This window comes from Fistularia commersonii, chromosome 11 (assembly GCF_037954325.1).
Source record: "Fistularia commersonii isolate RoL2024-O1a breed Wild chromosome 11, RoL_Fcom_v1.0, whole genome shotgun sequence".
Classification (NCBI taxonomy): domain Eukaryota; kingdom Metazoa; phylum Chordata; class Actinopteri; order Syngnathiformes; family Fistulariidae; genus Fistularia; species Fistularia commersonii.
In genome coordinates, this window is record NC_141294.1 from 18,569,454 (window position 1) to 18,586,750 (window position 17,297).

The 17,297-nt window shown below is 44.2% G+C and overlaps 3 protein-coding genes across 5 annotated transcripts; 1 reads left to right on the top strand and 2 right to left on the bottom strand.

Annotated features, from left to right (window-relative positions):
- Positions 1 to 744: 744 nt before the first annotated feature.
- LOC147229913 (germ cell-specific gene 1-like protein) lies at positions 745 to 7,323 on the bottom strand. Of its 3 annotated transcripts, XM_086155556.1 has the most exons (8): positions 7,075 to 7,323; positions 6,241 to 6,342; positions 4,774 to 6,152; positions 2,539 to 2,726; positions 2,405 to 2,450; positions 2,176 to 2,328; positions 1,388 to 1,499; positions 745 to 1,306 (listed from the first exon to the last, which is right to left on the bottom strand). In XM_086155556.1, exons 3-8 carry the CDS (start codon positions 4,967 to 4,969, stop codon positions 922 to 924), a joined length of 1,080 nt encoding a protein of 359 aa, XP_086011682.1. In that variant the 5' UTR covers positions 4,970 to 6,152; positions 6,241 to 6,342; positions 7,075 to 7,323; the 3' UTR covers positions 745 to 921. The 3 variants fall into 3 exon arrangements, with proteins under 3 accessions (XP_086011682.1, XP_086011681.1, XP_086011683.1); XM_086155555.1 differs by having other exon boundaries at positions 6,241 to 7,323; XM_086155557.1 differs by having other exon boundaries at positions 2,405 to 2,452; positions 2,544 to 2,726; positions 4,774 to 7,323.
- Positions 7,324 to 7,615: 292 nt separating this feature from the next.
- Positions 7,616 to 11,424, bottom strand: atg12 (ATG12 autophagy related 12 homolog (S. cerevisiae)). The gene is made up of 4 exons (XM_086155559.1): positions 11,272 to 11,424; positions 10,170 to 10,306; positions 10,013 to 10,075; positions 7,616 to 8,208 (listed from the first exon to the last, which is right to left on the bottom strand). The coding sequence occupies exons 1-4, from the start codon at positions 11,363 to 11,365 to the stop codon at positions 8,149 to 8,151; spliced, it is 354 nt and encodes a 117-aa protein (XP_086011685.1). The 5' UTR covers positions 11,366 to 11,424; the 3' UTR covers positions 7,616 to 8,148.
- Positions 11,425 to 11,481: 57 nt separating this feature from the next.
- On the top strand, positions 11,482 to 17,149 carry isoc2 (isochorismatase domain containing 2). Its single transcript, XM_086155558.1, has 7 exons — positions 11,482 to 11,549; positions 11,677 to 11,765; positions 12,150 to 12,274; positions 12,374 to 12,586; positions 14,113 to 14,183; positions 16,342 to 16,459; positions 17,010 to 17,149. Coding segments are annotated over exons 2-7 (594 nt in total). The 5' UTR covers positions 11,482 to 11,549; positions 11,677 to 11,764; the 3' UTR covers positions 17,076 to 17,149.
- Positions 17,150 to 17,297: the final 148 nt, after the last annotated feature.

Below are 17,297 nucleotides of genomic sequence, written 5' to 3' on the forward strand. Positions count from 1 at the left end.
TTTTTGTTGCATTGTTGAGCTTCGTGTCTGGAACTCCCGTAGAAATCGGACACAACGATAGCCTCTGTAACACGAACAAAAATGGATATCAAACTGGAGACACGTGACAACGTAGCGTGTATTTGGTCAAACGGGACAAAGTGGTCTGTTCAGGCGTCGGCAGAGGGAGGAGGAACATCTGTCGGTCGTGAAACAGTGAAATGGAGAGACTTGAAACCGATACCGTCTGTGCTCACGCTTGGTGATGAGCCACTTGTAATAAGCGTCCGTTAATAGAAATAAGGTGCTTCTAAAGGCTTTATAAGAGGCTTATTACCATCAGGGCTAAAGCGGACTAATAAAACATCATAATCATGTTTGAGGGAAATAAACACTTAAGCAGTATTTCAAGTTTACTTGTTTTACTGATGTAAAAACATCATTTATTAGTAATCAGTTGATTATCTTTAATAATTATGAGTTAAATATCCTTTATTTTAGCACTTACAAAGAAGCCAATGTGGCTCTTGAACCAAGAAATGCAGATTTCATGGGTTTTAATTGTTATTATGTTTTAAAAAAGTCACTGGCTTCGTTTTGTATCTTCAAGTCAACATGATTATGACATTTATGACCACTTAACGCTTGAAAAATGTTAATAACCATCTTATAAGCCAAAAACTGTGTCTCAGTGACTTAAATATCAGATGCATCCTGACATGTAAATATAAAAGTTGTTTTCTTGCACGTCGGTGCAAAGACGCACCTTCTCCTCCGTCCCGCGTGGCGGCAGGTCATCCCGGGAGGCTCCGCCCCCTGTCGGCGAGTCGCTCCCGGCGTCGAGGGGGAAAAAAAAAGCCTCGTATCGGCCCTTCATCCGCCTTCTGTCCCGGTCGTCTTTGGCGGGTGCCGAAGAAGCCGCGCTCCCGCCGCCGCCTCGCCTCAGCAGGGCGAGTCGGCCCGGTCCATGGCCTCCTCCATCTCGTCCATCTCGCGCTCGCAGTCCTCGCAGCCCTCCGGCCCGCAGCCGCCGACCAACACCAGCGTGGGAACGTCGCCGTTCCCAACCCCCACCACGCTGCCGTTGGGGGCCCACGCCACGTCCACCATGCCGTCGGGGCACTGCAGCAGGCCGCTCACAGAGTAGAACCCGCCGGCGCCGCTTCCGCCCGGTACCACCTCGTCGTAGGAGGGGGCGTGAGCGGCGGCCCGGGCCTCCTCCAGGCGGAGCCTCTGGCGGCGACGGAGTTCAATGATGGTCTTGGTGTAGGAGTTTAGGGTCACCACGGCGGCGCCCATGCAGCAGCTGAACGACACCCAGGCCAACCTGGAAGCACGGGGTGCCAAGATGACGTCAAAACCGGTTATGTTTAGTTCCCATAATGTGAAAATAAAGATGAAGACCTACGCGAAGGACCAGCCGTAGTCCCAGGACTGCGGCCTCCAGTCCTTGGGTCCAACGATAACGGTCATCTGGAACACGGTGGTGTACATCATGTGGGCCACCATCCCCATGAGACCTGCCGGTGGGGAACCGGTTAGAATGAGTAACGGATTCAAGTTTTGCAGTTGGTATAGCCTAAAATACTGCTTTTCTAAACCGACAACATCATGCTCGGTGATGTCGTGACGCTGAGAACCAATGAGAAGCTGCAAACCACAAGCATCTCAGCTAGCTGTTAGCAGCCCGCTAGCACTTAGTTTGGACGTCAACCTAGATTTTGATCATGTTTTAAGCGCTTTTTCTGTCCTTAGACCCACATCTTCAGGAAGTAGCCCTGTAACATTAACGTATTAAAATTGTTATTATTATTATTGTTATTGCTGAATTTTTTCACCCATATATCCTGATTTAGTGTGTGAGTCCTGATCATGAAAAGGCCTCTGACTTAAAAGGTTCAGGAATGTAGATGGAAAAAAAAAAAAGAAAAGAACAAATGTTATAAATAGATATTAATAGGTTTAAAAAAGTATAATTTTTTTAAATAAAATGCAAAAAAGCAAAAAACTACAATAAAAATAAGGCTATTTTCATGTTTTTTCCAGACGAAATCAAGATACTTAAATACAAAATCCTCTCCAGTGCGACCTGGGCGATCATTTCAACTTCTGGAGCTTTTATTTTGGCGGTGCGGCTCTGAAACGTTGTTGTTTTTGAGTAAGGGCGCCTCCTTGTGGAGGATACGTCCGCCTGACCTGACAGCACGGTGCAGATGGCGGCGAAAGCGCTAATCTTCAACGAATGCATTTCCTTGTGCGAGCACAGGACCTCCAGCCACATCAGCAGGAAACCCATCCCCAGCAGGCCGATGTAGGTGAACTCCGAGACCACCGACAGCCACAGGACGCCTGCGGAGCCACCCAATGCCTTATTACAGTGTAATAACACACACTTTCAACGCGATATTTGTCTGAATCCTCGCACCTTGAGTTTCCCCGGGGGTCAGTTCGATAAAGCTTCTGCATTTCTCTCCTGTAAGAGGAAGAAGAAACCAATCAATATTAAGAGGTAGAGATGATTATCGGGGGGGATTTTTTTTTTAAGATTTTTTTTTTCTTTCCACCATCGCTGTGCTTCTCGCAGCTCTCCCAGAATCCCGTGTGGAAGTATCTGAAGGCGAACTTATCCTCGCCCGTCTCCCAGATGTAGTGCACGGCGTTGGCCAGCTGCCGCTGCCTGATCCGGGCCAGCTCGTCCCGCCGCGCCGGAGACAGCGTCCGGTTGTACGGGTTCTGGGTGGGACTTTCTGAAAAAAAGAACGGGACAGATAAAATATGAGCAAAAAAAACAGCAAGCAAATAATACTTAAAAAAACATATATAGTAATAATGACAATTTTTACAATAATTAGAATGATAATAATCAACATCATCACGAAATAATGACAACAAAAAATAATAATAAGCAGAAAGTTCTAAGCTAATTTTCCACGGTTGGCACATGTATTTAAAAAAATCACAAGAAGTTCAAATGAAAGCAATCCTGGTTGACACCAGGCCGAGGGGCGGGGCTTAACTTGCCCAGCTGTCAATCAATGGGGGGGTCAATCATGTTCACCCATTCAATTAATCCACTGATTTTTTTTTTTTTTTCGGGGGAAAACATGGCGATCCAACCCCGGTGGATTAAACACCTGTGGATACGCTCAGCGGGAAAAGTCTTGGCGCACGTGTCCGGGGATAAACCGGGTCCTGAAAGCCCAACAAAGACTTCAGTCCAGCTGTGCTTGGTGCGGGGGGGGGGGGGGGGGGGGGGGAGGTATATTCTCTCTACACACACAGAACACGGTGATCTGAGTTGATTCCATTACGCAGAAAAAGCTGTTAATCTGGTGTGGATTAAAGATATCTGTTGAGAAAATAAAAAAAAGAGGGTGGAGGGGGGTGGGCTGTGTGTGCCGTCCTCCCTTTAAAAAAAATAAGAATAAACCTATGGGAGCTTCGCTCACACCATGCAGATTAAAAGTAATCCATAATTACAGTTTGCACTGATACAAATGTGTGTGTGTGTGTGTGTGTGTGTGTTGGGGGGCACAGAGGGATTATCATAGCGCATCAGGACTGTTTGAGGAGTTCAGGTGCCACTGGGACGGATTAAAACTCCACCGCAGAGACTCCTGACAACACATCGGTACGTAAATGTGGAATTAAACGCTGCCTGCCGAGCAGTTACAGAAATTATACATCATTAAGTTAATGGAAGAGAAATACAGTGGAAACGTTGGGTGTCTAACGTGAACCTTCGTGTTCACCTCTTATTATTCCCTCTCCTTTTTTGTTTGGATTTGTATTTTTACAATTAATAAACTAACTTTTAAACTGGAGCCTGCAAAATAAAAACAACAATAATAACAATAACAATAACAATAATATGATGATGATAATAGCACTAATAATAATAGTGATGATAACAATAATAGTAATGATGATGATGATAACAGTAGTAGTAATATAAAGATAATATCATAATAAAAGCTATATGTATATGTTATATAATATATTAATTTAAAATAATAACACTAACAATGACATAATGATGATGATAACAAATGGTAACAAAAGTAATGATTATGATGATAATAATAATAGTAATAAAACATGATTATGAAATAATAATAATACTTATATATACGTTATCTAATAGTAATTTGTAATAATAAAAGTTATAACACTGTAATGATGATGATAACCTTAATAATAATAATAATAATTATAATAATAATGTGTTTTATCCCACTCTAATACATGAAAAGGTATGTTGATCTTGGGGTAAAAAAGAAAATTAAGCTGTACCAGCTGAAAGTAAGCGCCCACTTTTACTCATAAAGACGTAATATGAATAAATGAGGGACTGTGCAAATTCATAATGTGTAACCAACTAAAAAATTAAACTTGACAGGTAAATATAGAATATATCATTTAAATAATATACAAAACGAATCCATCTACACAGAACAATAATATGGTAAAAGTAATAAATTTTATAAGAAACTACTATGATAATACAGTATGGAATTATCATACAATAATGAAAAGTATAATAAACATAATTAATTATGATGCGTAAATAGAAACAAATGCAATGACAAATTAATGAATAGTTAAGAACACAATTCACATATAATGTGTTTTAAGGTTGTAAATTTGAATATTAACTTATCAGCAGTGCAGTCCCCCCCCATGGGGGCGGATTAATCAGAGGTCAAAAGTCAACCTCCCCCAGCCGCCCTGAGGGCTGCTGTGTGTATGTGTGTGTGTGTGTGTGTGTGTGCGCGCGCGCCCTGCGGTCCTTACCTGTGGTGTAGGGCTCGCTGTTGTTCTGGCCGCAGTTCTTCATTTTGACAGGCGACAGGCAGAGTGGCTTCACCACCTTGTGCGTCCCCTCGCACCAGTAGGACGTGCACAAGGCCAGGATGGACAGCGCCAGCGCCAGGGTGGTCAGCGTCAGGGACAGCAAGGAACGCGAGCGTCTGGACATGCGCTCCAGCATGGCGGGGGGGAGGCGGGCGCGGCAAGCCGACGCGATCGGGGACGCCGGTGTGGGTTTCTCGCCAGGTGAGGAGAGGCCAGGTTTGAACGGGATGCGGAGGGGTTTTTTTTTTTTTTTTTGGAAAGAAAACAAAACAAAAAAAAAAACGTGATGTGACGGGGGAGGGGGGTGGGGTGATGGAGCGCTGCAGCTGAGGCAGATGTGATTAAAAACCAAAAAAAAGAAGAAAAAAAAACGGAGAGAAAGAAGGGGGAGGAGGGGGATAAGATTCTGTGAAGTTGTGGGAATAGGACAGATGGGAGTGAATAAAAAAAAAATAAAAATAAAAAAAGAACAAGGGGGGGGGGCGGGATTTAGGCGGCTGTGGACCCGGGGGGGTCACACATGTCCGACCTCTGACCCCCACATCTGGTGTCACTGCTAAGAGGTCAGGGACGCTAACCTAAGCTAGTAAGCTCAACAGGAGCTGGAAAATGTAATCTGTGAAAAAAGCAAAACAAGAAAATAATGATTTAAAAAATATAATAACAATTAAATAATAATCTCAAACTGACACTTTCACACCTGGACACAGACTTTTAACTGGAGAGAGAACCCTCCCTCGGCTCAGAGTTGGTGGCCTTCTGCCTCGATCGCTTCAGCTGCTACGTTCTTAATTTAACTTGTAGGGTTTTTGGGGGGAGAAAAAATAATAATAATGGTGACGCGTAGCTGAAGAAAAGAATCCGGAACTTTTACTTTCTCCGTTTCCCGGCCCCCCGCTTGGACGCAGCAGGAAGAGGCGGCGGCGTCCATGTGGTCAGGTTTTTAAAAATTCCTCCATTTTGTCCAAAGCGGCGTCGTGCTGGAGCGGCTCCAGTGAGTCTGGGAGGGGCTAATATCCTGCCGCCGCCTGATTAAGACGCGCTGGCCTCGTTATAGAGTGCCACGCTGAGAAAACTAAAAAAAAAAAAAAAGGGGGGGGGTGGGGGGGTGCAAAACACGAGATTACTGTGTGTGTGTGTGAGAGAGGGAGTGAAATTATGGATAAAACCGCGGGCCCGAGTGAAACGATTTGCCGGTAAATCCCCCGGCGGGCTCTAATCTGACTGCGTCGAGGTGTGTTTTTTTTTTTTTCTTCCCCCGCCAGATCCTTCTCTGTCGAACCCACGTCGCTCGCCGTCTCCCGGGACCAGCCTGCAAACTGAAGGACGGAAAAAAAAAAGAAAAATATATCTTCTCGACAACCAATCAAACTGTTCAATTTTGGATCTGATCTTCAGTTTACGGACCTCGCCGTGTCGCAGCGACTCCGAGGCCGAAGGGGGAACGACCTCTCAGAGTCTCTCGGGGGACACCTTCAAGCATTCGCTCGACTTTTTCTCCATGTATTACTGGAAGAAGCCATGAATTTAAAATATTTAGAATCAATGAATGAATGAATCACTCAATAAATAAAAATAAGTGATAAATCAAACCTCAAAAAAGGTTGAACTAAATCAGAAAAATAATCAATTATTTTTTGAAGAATCGCGCTTGTTTCCAGAAGAGGAAATAACATTAGTAAGGGCCAGTTCAAATAAAATATAAAGAAATTTTAAAAAAAAAAAGGAGATAACTTAAGATGAGATAAACTTTTAAAAAGAAATTTAGAAAAAAATAATGTACTAAAATTACAGAAAAACTTTAAAATCAACATATACAGACAAGCAACAATTCACTCACTCATTGGGGGCAATTTTCCTAACTTTTTCAAATTAACCTGCATGTTTTTGGACTGTGGGAAAAAAACGCAGGAAACCCACACAAACGTGGGGAGAACATTTACAATTATTTATTATCATTTTTAAAATGCGTGAAGTTACCTAAATTCATTCAAACCCTGCGAGAATTGTGACTAAAATTCAACAATAACGGAAAAAAAAACAGGTTTTCACTTTTCCCAGAACTTCAAGTTCCAGCCCGAGCTGGATTGTAACCAAATCCCGGGAAAACAGTTCACTATCGGTCTCAAATCGAGGGCGATCCGCTCACAGGGACTGCATTTTCACAGGTGATGGCAGAGGAAATAAATATTTTTTTTATAAAGACATAAACAACCAAGGCAAGCGTGAGGGTCCCCTTACCTGGCAGAGGCCCGTCCTTCGCGGCGGTGCGACTCCGACCCCTCGGTGATAGAGATCACCCCTGTTTAACTCTCTCACAGCTGCAAGCGAAGGTTTCAGGGAAAAAAAAAAAAAAAAAAAAAATCCTCCAGAATTGGATTGAAGCTCCGTCCGGATGCGAGCCTCCACGTCTGTGCTCCTGCATGAGCATCGGTGACCCCCCCTTACCTCTTGGACACCCCCCGCCCCCACCCCACCCCACCCTCTTCTGCCTCCACCTTTTAATCCCAAAGATCAGATGTGGAAGTGGCTGCAAGCACGTGTGTGTGTGTGTTTGTGTGTGTATCCGTCTCACACCGCTTTACTCGCTTTTCTGTCTTTCTTGGGAATTTATGTCACAAACCCATCCTGAATCATGTAATCCCTCTAAGTCCATCTGTTACTGTAGCCTTCCCTCCACCCTCCACCCCAGTTCTCACTTCCTAACCCCCACCTCCAACAACCTCCCATCACCTCGGCATCAACCTCACCATTTTTCTTTCATCTTTAATTATTTTACAGCGACGGCTTGTAAAGCAAAATATCTCAAATAAATAAATAAACGAATAAAAGTGCAAATTCACCCCCGCCCTCGGCGGAGCCAAGTCCCCGCAAAGCCAAATCCTGCTACGTTAAGGGTTTATTTGAGGGAGCCAAATGCCATCCCTTCGCCTTCAGCTTGTCTCCGACTGAGGACGAACGCACCGTGCACGGCTTCCCCCACGCCTTTCTCCCCTCTGCGTCGTCTTTGAAACTAAACATTTTAATTATAAATACTAAATAAATTTCAGCTCCGCGTGATAAGCAGACGGTGGGGGAGTGGGTGAGGAGGATTTGTCCAATCATGTCTGTCTGCTTCTGCTCCACTTAATGGTTCGACAGCAGATTAAAGGGGGGGGAGCAGTTTTCTCAAGTCTTAATAATTTATTTACAAGTATATTTTACAAATTTGGGAGGAAAAAAAAAACACAAAATGAAAGAAAATCAAACAGTTGAGAGCGTTGGTGTCAGAGTATGACAAAGCAGATCCCGAATGGCGGCGGGGCGGAGGGGGCTTCAACCCCAAGCCTGAGATTTACAGTAATGGAGAACCAGCTTGCCGTCACTGCCGAAACACTGAGAGGAGAGGGAAAAAAAAGAAATAAAGAAATAGAGATAAAGAGGAGGGAAACATTTGTTAGATGACAAACGGTCTGCGGGACGTTTAACATCTTTTGGCTTATTAAACTTTTTTTTTTAATGCTAAAAATCTACAGCAGATGTTTTTCACAAGACAGCGCCCTCTGCTGGTCAGAAGCAGTTACTGTCACTGTCTGTCAATCATCCTGTGACCGAAAAAAGTCATAACATTGAACACGATGATAGAAACATGTAACAGGCGTAAATTTTCGCTGAAAGTTGGCATTTTACCAAGTCTGGTACTTTCTCTTTTTGTTTTAAATTTGTTGTATTTCAATCTTCTCATCCACTGGCCGATAGGGCGAGAAGAATCTGAACGCAGAGGTCCTCTATCAGCCAATCTAATTTAATTTTTATTGTCACTTCAAACAAATGTAATGCCCATGTCCAACAGCTGATACATTTATTAGTCATAATGTCAATCTGTTCATTCTGGAATAGATTTGGCACGGTAACAGCTACGTGCAAATGATCTTTTAAGCAACAAGGGAACCAAACAATCGCAATGGATTTAACTGTTTATGATTATTAGTGCATATTTCTTTGTATCTCAACATATCATTTGCTTGCGTTGCTCTCTGCAAGTTCATCAGTGTCCATCCAGTGCACACCTCTGTCAGCACTGCTTTTTTTCTTCTCAGTGCTTTCAGCTCATCCTCCAAATCTTTTCTTTTAAGCTGTTTTGCTTCCTCCTCTTTCCATCGAGATACCTCTTGTATTCTGCCCTGGCTGAAGCCACAGAAAGCCAGTATTTATTTGAGAGGGATGCTTTGAGAACACCTCCACAAGGTCTGACCTGGTCACAGACCAGTCTTGGCCTCAACAGTTGGTTCGATTACGTAGCAGGCCTCCCTGCCCTGTGGAATTCTTTTCTAAAGTGTGGTGCGAGTCCAAATGTTATGATATAGCTTGTTTTGTCCTTTCCAGATGTTAAAGATTTAGCAATATTAGACACGAAACATTGCCTGTCTGTGGAGGTTCTCAGTCATTCAGGCCATAGTGAATTCTTGTCAAAATCTTCTTGTGGTGGCAACCGGACTTCAATTTCTTCACTTGAAGACATTTCACCCCTCATCTGAGAGGCTTCTTCAGTTCCGACAGGCTCTTGACGGAGGGGTGGGATTTCGAGATTTTGAATCAGCAGCAGCTGTTGTATTGGCGACGGGAGCAGTTGCTGCGCTGGCCAGCCAAAAAAAAAAAATCTGCCTGCCTTTCACCAACTTCTGACCATCTGATTGCATGTGCGATTTAACCGCGTTGAAACCCACTGTGCAAAGTTTTGCACACGCTACAAAATGCCACGGCCGGTTTTCCGCCGGAGGGCCTTGACTGGCCTCGGAACATTTCTTCATCCAACCCGTTTTTCCGACACGCCGCCATTCTCCGTTATTTGGCCACGCTTGACATCCAGTGTCGTAACTTTGTGCACCGTCGGAACAGTGACTGCAAACAATAGCCAGTTGAAGGGTTCCACCTGTCCATTGCGCAAGATTCCGATCAAAATTTTAAAATGTTTATGTAGCCTCATCAAAATAAGCTGTGAATAACAATGATTTCTCCCATCAAGTGTATTTATATTTTTAATGCCTCCAGACATTGTGATTTTTATTACTATTTACGGCCTTTATTTTGGCAAAATCTATTTAATGGCTTTTAATGCTTTTTAATGACCCACGGAAGCCCTGTTAAATTGAGGTTGCGCTTTAACAGCTCGTTCAGATTTTTCATTTCTCCTACTCACATCGAAGAGAATCCCCACTTCTTGATCGGGGGAGGGAGAGAATGACTGGTTGACGTAGATGAACTGAAACAAACAAAAAAAGCGTGAAGGGGCCACAAACAGGAATGAAAACTTTCTTGAGAAACAGCGAGCATTGCCAGTGACGGGCAAAACTCACAAGCTGTTCGTTGGCGTCAAATTTGAGAAATCGGCCAATGAATTGGGCGAGCGAGTGGACCGTCCTCCCCCTGTCCACCGCCCACTTCTTGGTCTTCATGATGGGGGTGTCGCCCACCGCTTTCAGCAGCACGTCAACTGCGGACAGACAATGATGAGAGACATATCTGCAAACCTGTGTCTTTCAACAGTAAGAAAACTTAAAGCCTGTAATCACAAAACACATGAAAACTTACTTTCTTCTTACACAGCAGGTGCTCACTGAGTTTCATAGTCAAACACTGTCAAGGATTTTATTTTCAAGCATAACGTGCTGAATTTTAAGGCATTAACATTGATAGCAGGCCAAATTCAATTTTGAGTGAACTCAAATTGAGGAAAAAAGGGGGCAACTTTCAAAACAAACAGAGCAGTTAAATCTGCAACAGTCAGTTATTCATTAGTCCAACACAATATTTTCTAACACACTCATTTTCTAAAGGTCATTTGGTTAAAATTCGGAACATGGTTTCTCGAGTTATGGTTCTTAGAATTGCTGAACATAAACAAATACCGTGAGCGTTTTTCAGTGGATCCTTCTGATTTGACAGGCACCTGTAATATTTTTACCAAATTATTTCGTGAAGATCTGATGCACAGTATTACTAACCTTTTTAAAACGGGGATGGAATTAATAATTTAAACAGTTTCAACACCAAACTGTGTTGGTCACTTATTGCTTAAGGCTGGTTTGACAGCTTGAGTAACAGGAACTTGTTTGCTTATACGAAATTTCATTATTCTTACGTATCAAGCATGGTGCTTTTAATGCCCACAGTCTTAAAATACTTGATACGTATATCTTTGTAAAGACGGCGAATAAAAACATTTAGCCTCCTTGTAGACTAATATTGCCTACTCTTCCGGTAAACTGTATCACGTGACATGAGACCTGTTAGCCTATAGGCCCGAACGGGGTAGCACATCGATTCTATTGGCTACTGATGTTGTCAGTCACCTTTCGCGTCACACACCCGGAATTGTTTACTTTAGCATGCTGCTACTTGACAAACCGGTGTCTTTTTCGCTGCGCGATTTTCATCGGAAACAAGAAGCTAGCGTACTTTTTTTCTTTTCTTCAGCCGTCGTCGAGTCATCTGGCGTCGAGTGTGAATCGTCCTTCTGCGCCTCTGTCGGGGACTCGGCATTGTCGGACATCTTCGGGGTACTGCTCCGCTGCTTTCGTAGCCTCCCCACGGGAACCGGAACTTCCGGGGAGGCGGCTCGCATCCGGCTGCCGTTGGACGACAAGAACGTCAATCATCGCGTAATCTCGTCCTACTGGTCCAACCACCTCCAGGAAGGCGGGTCTTAACCAGAAACACTTTCTGCTAAATGCGAGGTGAGTTCTCTGCTTACTAGTTTTATTGAATTCAGACACTATCCGTCCATTCAATGTTAGAGTAACAGTAAGAATGATAATTTATTTTAGCTACATGTTACAGTGGTACATTTTCCACCCGACACAGGTGGCGTGTCAACGTAAGTTAACAGGAAGTTTAACTGGTTAACCTGTGACCTGCAGCCTCTCTGCCGTCCAAATAGCGAGGCTACAACAGTAAGAGACCTTTTACCTTTTCTATAACTGACCTCGTAGATACAAATACATGCAGATCATTACTTTTAGTGCTCATAGTCTTTCCTGCTGAACAATATATCAGAACACGAGGGGACTCAAAACAATCCCAGAGGTAATTCTTAACCCGAAACATACAAATGAGCAGATGTTATGGCAAAAAACAATAACAGCGTGATAATTACAAATCACACTCTAAATCCAGTCGTAGTTGGTACAAACGTCACGAAGCTTCATTTAAAAATAAGTAGAACCAAGGGGTTTATATTATGAACAATGATGAATGGACAGTAATGTTGCATAGACATGAACCAACCTGAAATCTAGGTCTGCAGCGAGGTGATCCCTGTCGTCTTAACGTTGCAGTGACCACCATCGGCAGGCTCGCCACCAAAGATGCCGTGCTCCTCCTGTGTGACATGCAGGAGAAGTTCAGACCGAACATCTTCCAGTTCTCCAACATTGTCAGCAATGCAGCCAGGCTGTTGCAGGTCGGAGGCCCGAGAATACACAAACCCGGTTCCTGGTACGATTCCAACAGACATTGTACCCCAGATTGACACCCGACTCCTGTCTCCTCCTTGTTTAAGGCCAGCCGCGTTCTGGGGATCCCCGCTATCGTGACGGAGCAGTACCCCAAAGGCTTGGGACCCACGGTGCCCGAGCTGGGAGCGGAAGATCTGACCCCTCACGAAAAAACATCTTTCACCATGATGACAGAGTCAGTGAAGAAAGAGCTGGAGGCTCTGGGGAACCCAAAGCAGGCCATCCTGTGTGGAATAGAGACGCACGCTTGTATCGCGGTAACTTTTTTTCCCATTTAAACTTTGCTCTAAAGAGTGGAATTGAGAAAAAATTGCTTAACAGATATTTACATTGTCGTAATACAAGATTGCGTTCATCGGAACATATGAGAGCTTTTAATGGTTGAATTTAAAGTCACAAAATAACAATGTTTGCAGGGTTTGTTCCGTCAAATAGTCAGTCATTCTCTATTCTCTTGTGCTTGTTCCTGATGCTTTTTTTTTACATGTTGTCGCCTCAGTGGGGTCCCGTAAGGTACATTTACACTTTTGTGATAACACATCACCACATGCTTGGTGCGCACCTCTTCAAAAGTGGACAGAAAAGTATGAATACAGTCCAGCTCAAATTTGGTTCCCGCCTTTCGGGGAACTTTTTACTTTTGCATTTGCACAGAAAGCAAGGGACCATGCTAGGGACCAGTGTGACACAAATGTCTGCAATGGCGACATGGACCTTTAGCACCACACTCCAAAATGCACCACCGTGAGGAAGAGGATGACAAAACGGACAACCCGGACAGTGAAGCTGCTTCACTGTTCATGTTCTTCATAGCAGGAATATTTACCATGGACTATCAAATGGGGTTGACGTTCCCCCGGAGCTGGAAACCTGTGTGATGTAGCAGGCCAGAACAGCTTGGACCTCTTCGTCGGTCCATTTTGTCTCAACAGCTTTCCACAGGCCGTTGTAGTTTTTAGAACGCAGTCTGCAACGGTATCTGGTTATGGGCGCGGCTTATTAGTTCCACCAATCTCAAAGCACATATGAGCTCCTATGGAACATCGAAAAGAAAGTACCTCAGAGGAGCTAAAATGGTTCTAGGAACTGACGACCGCTGTCCCTGCTTCTCCCAATTCACCGAGAAATGGCCTTGTTCTTGAAAGGTTCTGGCAAAAAAAAGTTCTGACAGCGCGATAGGGACTCAAGTATAAAGTCTGACCCTGAACACCTCTGTGCGCACAAACCCTGGTTTGCATCTCCTCCTCTAGCTTCCCTTTTCAACTAAAAATTGTCTGCTTTTGGAGCTGTGGTGTCAGAAGTACATGAAGAAAACAAAAGTGTGTGTGTGTGTGTGTGTGTGTGCGTGTGTGCATGTGCGAACACAGCATGAGGGATGGAGCTCACAGGCCCCAGTGTTCTACAAACCCAACCCACCAGTGTCTCCACATGCTAAATCACGGGTGACAACCTCCGGCTCTCCTCAGTCACTTTTGAACGTTTCATCATACTGAGTACCAAAAAAAGAAAAAAAAAAAGGAAAAAATACTGCCACGCCGCAGGGACGCACACACACTTTACTGCACAGGTGGCGTCTCAAGTGGCCTGTATTTGACATCACCCCGTGCAGTAAACGTCAGAAATCCCAGCACGACTCCCATTCTATTGGCAAACATGGCTAACAGATTTATTACAACCGGTGTGTGTATGTGTATGTGTGTGTGTGTGTGTGTGCGTGAGTAAAGGAGAAATGCGCGTGCTGGTGAGACGAAGAAAATCCTTGTGCTTTTTGTTTGCTCCTCAGTGTACAACCTTTGACCTGCTGGAAAAAGGGATGGAGGTTCACATCGTGGCTGATGGAGTGTCTTCAAGAAGGTGAGATGAGATTATTTTTCAAATTTTTCTTTTTTTTTTTTCTTTTTTTTTTTTGTAAATCGTCCTACAAATTTGTCTCGACTGGTGGATGTACACAGACCCGGAGTTTTCCCTCTGGCGTCGTTCTACTCCCACACAAATACTGACACATCCCGTACTGAGGAACTGAATCTCCGTTCTAGCATGTAGTTCTGTACTTCTGGTTATGAGGTCAGGTCAGCCACTGAGTCGCACCGGCTCGAGCTTGTCCTTAAAAGGGGAACTGACAGGACGCCGATCGAACTAATAAATATTGCCCGCGAGCTTTTTCTAAGGCGAGACTCATTCAAATGTCTAAATCAGGAATACTGTTTTCAGCTGGGCGATGATAAGGATGGACCATTACGGCACAGGAGATTCTTATAATGGTATCGACCACTCACTTGTCCAGTAGGGGGCGCTGCGACCCGCTGGTCCTGCCCCCTTTTTTTTAAATGCTACTCTCAACCGTCACCAGCTCGCTGTCTGCCTCTCTTTTTTAAAAAAATATTTTCACACGGCTGGTAAGGCACTTTCCATCCCGTGATGGTGCTGCTGATTGGTTGAGCCGCGTTAGATGCGGTTGGAAGAATTCAAACCGCAGTGGCATGCATCTGGCTGACCTAGAGGCCTTTCCGTGGTGGCGTCCGCTGCCGATTCCAGCTGACATCGTAGCAGGAGGCGGGATTTCATCTCCTCTTGTCTTTGTTTTTTTTTTAATCTTTGCCGTGTGAAGAACCCTGTGGTTAGCTAACCCCGGACTTCTTTTGGTCAAAACATCGGTGCAACTCTGCGAGCCCTGCAAACCCCACAGCACCGTAGCAGGCCAGAAGTGCTCTTTGTCGCCCCATTTCTTGGTGCTTCTGTCCATTTTGTGGCAAGAAAACAGCTGACCGGGTGATGACGAGTACTTGAAAATGGCGCGCCGCCGACCACTAGAAGTATCTGGTAATGGGTGTAGCTTACGAGTTCCACCAATCACTAGGCACCCGTGTCACAAGTTCCTAGGGAACTGCGGGAAAACCCTGCCTCGGAGCTGAAGCTAAAGTGGTTCTAGCAGAAGAGGCCCTAGTTCCTCATTCCTCTGCTGTCCCAATTCACTAAGAAACAGCCTAGTTCCTGAAAAGGTTCTTGCAAAAAGATCCCACAGAACAAGATTTTAATTTAATTAAAAATGTTGCCTTGAGGCCTCTAATTTTTCATATGTCTGAGCATACAGACAACCTCGCTGAGCACACTGAGGACCACTGTGAGCAACATTAGATATGCACGCTGTGGCCACACATTAGCATCACATCTAGGATCATAGCTTCCATTTAGTCCATATTTTTCTATCAGAAAACCTGCTTACTACTTAAGCTTCGCTGCATGTTCTCACTCGAAAAAGAAAAAGATCTCACCCAGTTTCACCGCTTGTTCTTCTATTTGCACATTCTCCGACAGCCATTCCAACTTACAAGAACTGCATTTCTTTTTTACTTTGGTTTGGTGAGTGGACGTATCACATTCACTGCTCCCTCTGCCATGATAAAGGGTTAGCATTAGCATCACTTAACTCCGCCACACTGTTATTACTGTTATATAGTGGGTATGGGCAGAGCACGTATGCAATTACTGTCAATGCCGTGATTGGCTGTGTAGCGTAATTGCATCGTATTGTATGATTGGCTGGATACCTGTCACTCACTGAGTTACACAGCAAAATGATACAGAAAAAAAAATTATAAATGTAATTAATTTGCAGTGCGCTCACTGCGCTGGGTAGGTTTTCTTGTGCACTGAGAGTGTGCGAGCAGTGCGCAGTTGTGCAGCCTAGAGGGAACATTGCTTGAGGGATCAGTTTTTTGGTGGAAAAAGGCAATATTATCAATCCAGCAGCATCTTCCCCCTGAATACTGCTTAATAATACCAAGTTGTTGTTTTTTTGAGAGGTTTCCATGATTTTTTTTTTTTTGCCAAATTAAGAATGTAATTTTCAAAGTCTTTGATTTAAAAAATCTATACTTAACCATAAAGTTAAAAGAGTTGTTAATGGTTTTTAAACATGATCTCATAATTTTTCATACTACAGCAGCATATTCAGAAAAGTCCAAATTTACAGTCTGTGTGTTATGACATGGTGGTGTTTTTTCCTCCGCAGTCAGACGGACCGTTTGTTTGCTCTGTCTCGTCTGAAGCAGAGCGGGGCCTTCCTCACCACCACCGAGGCTGTGCTGCTGCAGCTGCTGCAGGACGCCAAACATCCCAACTTCAAGGAGGTGCGTGCGTCGGGGAGCGTACCGCATGTCCGTGTCGGGAGTAACACGCCCCGCAGGGAAAATTAATTTAGCTTTGGGCTGAAAGAAAAAAATAATTTGCAGGATGACACTTTGATTGGACGGAAAACAGTTGTATAGTCATTATTTTTTTCTTGTTTCCATCGTCATAAACCTGCCAGGTTTTATTTAATCCAAGCGATGGAATAAATTTGGTTCCCTGTGAGGCTGTTCTGTGACCTGGCTGGCCCAGGTGTTTTTGTGGGGTGGTGGTAATTCATTATTTTATGTTTACACTAGCTGGGGTTGTGGTCAAAGGCTACGCTGGCAGATTTTTGCCTCCGCTCCGCGGCTTCAAATCATTTTTCTTAATCCCCTAGTTTAAGCTGGGCTGTTAATTATGAAAAACAACTAAAATTCAACATGGGTGCAACATCACTGGCTGTAACTGGATCCCTTTTGCGTGTTAAACCCCATAAAAAAAACCCGCCAAAAATCGATGTAAGCGGCGTGACCGGGTGCTTTTCTGACCCCTCTGTTTGTTCTCTTACAGGTCCAGAAGCTGATGATGCAGCCGTCCCCAGACACCGGCCTCCTTGCCTTCTTCAGTGCCATGTAGAAGACAAAAAAAGGGGAAAAAATGTATTTTTCTGTACAGACTCTTGAAAAAACAAACAATAAAATTTTGCCTTTGTTTCAAAATGTCACGACTGTGCTTGATTTGGGGGGGAGATACAAAAAGAACAGCAATAAGTGAAAGTGGTATCTCAGAGAAGTCCCATGTGGAGTGGGTGTGGGGGCGTGGTCATGGCGATGACGTCGCTCTAAGGGGCGGGGCGCG